At 39.9% G+C, this 4,168-nt stretch overlaps 1 protein-coding gene across 1 annotated transcript; it reads right to left on the bottom strand.

Moving 5' to 3' along the window:
* Positions 1 to 181: 181 nt before the first annotated feature.
* LOC121966192 (myotubularin-related protein 4-like) lies at positions 182 to 3,799 on the bottom strand (the record flags this gene model as incomplete). The annotated part of the gene is made up of 4 exons (XM_042516302.1): positions 182 to 475; positions 1,738 to 1,908; positions 2,805 to 2,990; positions 3,604 to 3,799. Coding segments are annotated over 4 exons (847 nt in total), but the record flags the coding sequence as incomplete, so codon positions are not given.
* Positions 3,800 to 4,168: the final 369 nt, after the last annotated feature.

Consider the following 4,168-nt stretch of genomic DNA (forward strand, 5'->3'; position numbering starts at 1 on the left):
AAAAAAAAAAAAAAAAAAAAAAACACCAAAAAAAAGAACAATTTTTCACAACCAGAAATTATAATAAATATTCCATTTCCATGACCTCTATTGCTATTTGCAAATTCCATTTGTTTTCCAGGTTTTTCATGAACATATAAACCCTTTAAAATAATTGTTTTTTCCCCAAAGGTTTAAAAACCTCAATGACACAATTCTCCATTCGGGGCTCTAGAGGGCAGTGTGGCTTGTTTTTTGAAAATGATGAATCTGTTCGGAGAGAACAGCGTGTGCAGACGGTGAGCAGCTGATCAGATTTGCAAATGAATAAATAAACACACCTGTCGAGGGAGCGGGAGGTGAGCTCGTCTCCGGTGACGCTCGGGGGGAGGTAGAGCTCCATGGAGTCGTCCACGGCGGTGCAGGGCGAGGAGGTGGGCAGGTACACAGCTGTCCACAGCTGCAGCGCTCGTGTGTGGCAGACTGGCTGCAGCACCTGGCGGACAAACGAGAGACGAGGACGATCTCAGAGGGTCAATACGTGTCTGTTATTCTCACCGTTTCTCTGTTTTTATTAGAGATCTTTCACACAGATTTAGTCTTGATGTTAAAGTTATGCTTTAAATCTTTGATGATACGGACAGTTTGGGGATTTAAGTGCAATACAGTCATGATTGGATGAACGTCAGGTGAATTTAACCCGACGAAGGTCAGATGACTGAAACCTTGCTCACTGACTTATTATTTTCATTTGTTTTTGTATTCAGGATATTTGTTTTTGTTTTACTCATGCATTAATCCACATCAGTCCGTGTGGGAAAAGTTTTAAAAAGGCTTGGGGAATTCGTATTTTGACACTAAAACATACTTGGACCAGAAACTGAATATCTGGATTTGGGGAAAACCACTGAGAAGCTACAGTGTGACAGAAAAACCTAAAAAGAATAATAGTGTCTAAAAGTATTAAGCAACCTCCAGCTGTTTCTTTATTTAACCCTTTGAAACCTAAATTGACATCACTCTTCTTTTGCTGCTTTCAGACAATAACACTACTCCTAATAATAATGAATAAATTCAATAGTATTTAAAGTCTTGGAAAAAAAGCAACTTAGTGAGAAATATTCCTCAGATTGCTACAAATTAGGAAATGTACTTTTTTAAAAATTATTTCTTTGGGGCATTTTCCCTTTATTTTATAGGACAGTTTGAGAGAGACGGGAAAGATGGGACAGAGAAGGGGAAACGACACGCAGCAAAGACCCACAGGCCGGACTCGAACCCAAACCCAGGCCCCTGCAGGAGCCTGAGGAACATGGGGCGCACGATCTACCCAGTGAGCTAAAGGTCACCCCAGATTTTATTATTATCATTATTATTAATCAGAAAAACATCTAGGGAAAAACCATTTGTTTAATCATAAATACGGATTTGAAATTGTTTCAACATTATTATGATAAATATAATTTATTAAAAAACATATAATTTTGAAGCTCTTTTTCCATATCATTTTCCTGTTTTTTTTTTTAAAACACATTTTCAGGTAATTGTCTTGAACTTTTTTACTAATTTCTTGCTAATATTTGGATCACTTCTTTTTTGTTGCTCATTGCCTTCTTTGCGTCTTTGAAAGAAACCAGGCCAATTTGCACAGGTTTCAAAGGGTTAACTGGTGGCTCTTCTCCCCCAAAAAAGCGTGAATAAAAGTATATCAGCGCTCGCACATTAACACCGTGAGGACGGTGTGGGAGTGTTGGGTACCATGTCATGGCTGGGGATGTAGAGGAAGTTCTGGAAGTTCTTGTTCCCGTTGCGGAGCAGGGACCACACGGAGCAGGTGCGTTTGTAGATGTTCCTCGTCTCCCTCTCGCGGGCGTTGTTACACAGGAAGGTGCCGTAAAGACACGAGTACGTGTGCTGCACCAGCTTGACCTGGACACACGAGGAAACGTGGAGTCAGGCGGTGAGTCGACAGCACAAAACAGCTGATGGATGTGAAAAAAAGCATCTGACAACACGATTAGTTCTGGTTTTAAAACGACAGTTTGTTCTTCAGGGTTTCTACATCAAAATACAGCTTGTTTACCAATGCCTCTAACGTCTGAAATCCAAGAAACGTCCTAAATTTCTAGAAAAGTCCTAAAATTCTAAAAACAATCCTAAACCCAAGAAATCTTAGAAATGTCCGAACATTCCTAGAAATGGCCCAAAACCCTTAAAATGTCCTAAAATTCTCAAAATGTCCAAAAATCCTGGAAACATCGAAACATTCCTAGAAATGTCCTAAAATCCTAGAAATGTACTGAAATTTCAGAAATGTCCTAACATTCCTAAACATGTCCAAAAATCCCACAAATGTCCTAAAATTCTCAAAATATACTGAAATCTTAGAAATATCCAACATTCCTAAAAATGTCCAAAAATCCTAGAAATGTCTTAAAATCCTGGAAATGTTCTAATATCATAAAAAAAACCCATACAATCCTGGAAATGAACTTAAATCTTAGAAATATCCTAATTGTCTAGAAATATCCTTAAAATCCTCGTAATGTCCAAAAAATTCTGAAAAATGTCCAAAAATCCTAGAAATGTCCTTAAACCTTAGAACCTTTTAAAATTCAAAAAACGTCCTAAAATCCTCAAAATGTCAAAAAATCCTAGAAACATCATAAAATTCCTCGAAATGTATTAAAATTCCTGCAAACATGTATGTGGCTGTTGCGACTGGCCCCTGGCCTCCTGTCATTTTGCAAAAGGCCGCCGAAACAAAGAAAGCTGCGTGTCCCTGACTGAGTTTTAGGGACAGTGTTGCCCTGACGACCACCCACCAGGAAGGCCTCGTTGAACTCGAACAGGCAGGGGAACTGTTTGAGCAGCTGGTGGACGCAGTCCAGCCACTGCAGGAAGACGGGACACTGCTCGCTCACGTCGTCAGCGTTCTCCTGGTGGCCGCAGCGGTCCCCAAACTTATGTCCGAAGTCGAGCCACTCGGTCTCTACGAGCAGCTGGAAGCCCTGCGGACGACACGGGAGTCAGAGCTGGAGGTGATAATACTACAGAGCGAGAAAACTCCTGATCCAGCAACACACTCTGATAACATTGTCACACTGGGCAGTAAAATGTTTAAAAAAATTGTACATTGTGTTTATTTAACCCTTTGAAACCTGAGCAAATTAGCGAGCAACTTCAGAAGAACTGACCCAAAAATCAACAAAGAATTAGTGAAAAAATAAAACAAATAAAATTCAAGAAAAATACCTGAAAATTAGCAAAAAAAGGAAAAAGAAAATTTATAACAAACAAAAAAACAAGGAAATGACCTTTTAATAGTTTTTTGAAACATTATTTAAAATAGTTAATTATGGTAAATACAACTATAGTTATAGTTTTGATCATTTTCCTTAGCTTTTATCTTTTTTTTCTAAATCTACTAAATCTTGCAATTTGTGGAACATTTCTTACCAAGTATCTGAACAAATTCGCACCAGTTTCTTTAAGTTCAAAGGTATAAATACTTTTGAAAGGCATATGAAAGCAGCACAAAAAAAGGTGATGTCGCGCCAAGTTTCAAAGGGTTAAAATCCTTCTGTATGCGACATCCTGTGACCAAACGCTGCAGACGCTCACCTCTAACGTCCTGTAGTAGGGGTCCAGCAGGATCTTGGCGAGGGCTACAATCTGTGGCGTGCGGTCCCACCCGTCCGAACAGTGCACCAGGACAGGACGGCCCTCCCTCTCCACCGCCGAACACACCAGAGTGGCCGCCTTCAGCATGACGGACAGGTGCTGCAGCCAGCGGGTGCTCTCCAGAGCCGACAGCCAGCTGGAAACATGAAAAGTGACGGATCAGATGAAGATAAATCCATCCGTCTGTTTTGGAGAGGACGAGACCTCTGCAGATAATTTGGATAAAAAAACTCCTGCACACTGAAAACTGAAGGAATCCTAACCAGGAGAAACAGCTTGCTCCATCTTTGCTTATTGTTTTGAGTGAGAGCTCTCTAGTGGCAGAAAATAACAAATATCCATCAGAATAACAACGAGCTTTATATAAAATTAAAAGATAATTACAGCGTCCCCACTGAGGCGTTTGAGGACTGTAGGCAATTTTAAAATAAAACAATAACTTTTTTTGGTTATTTCTCTTTGGCTGCGATAATTTCTATCTGGCTGTGATGAGCAATGTAATTTA

This window comes from Plectropomus leopardus, unplaced genomic scaffold (assembly GCF_008729295.1).
Source record: "Plectropomus leopardus isolate mb unplaced genomic scaffold, YSFRI_Pleo_2.0 unplaced_scaffold23449, whole genome shotgun sequence".
Classification (NCBI taxonomy): Eukaryota; Metazoa; Chordata; class Actinopteri; order Perciformes; family Serranidae; genus Plectropomus; species Plectropomus leopardus.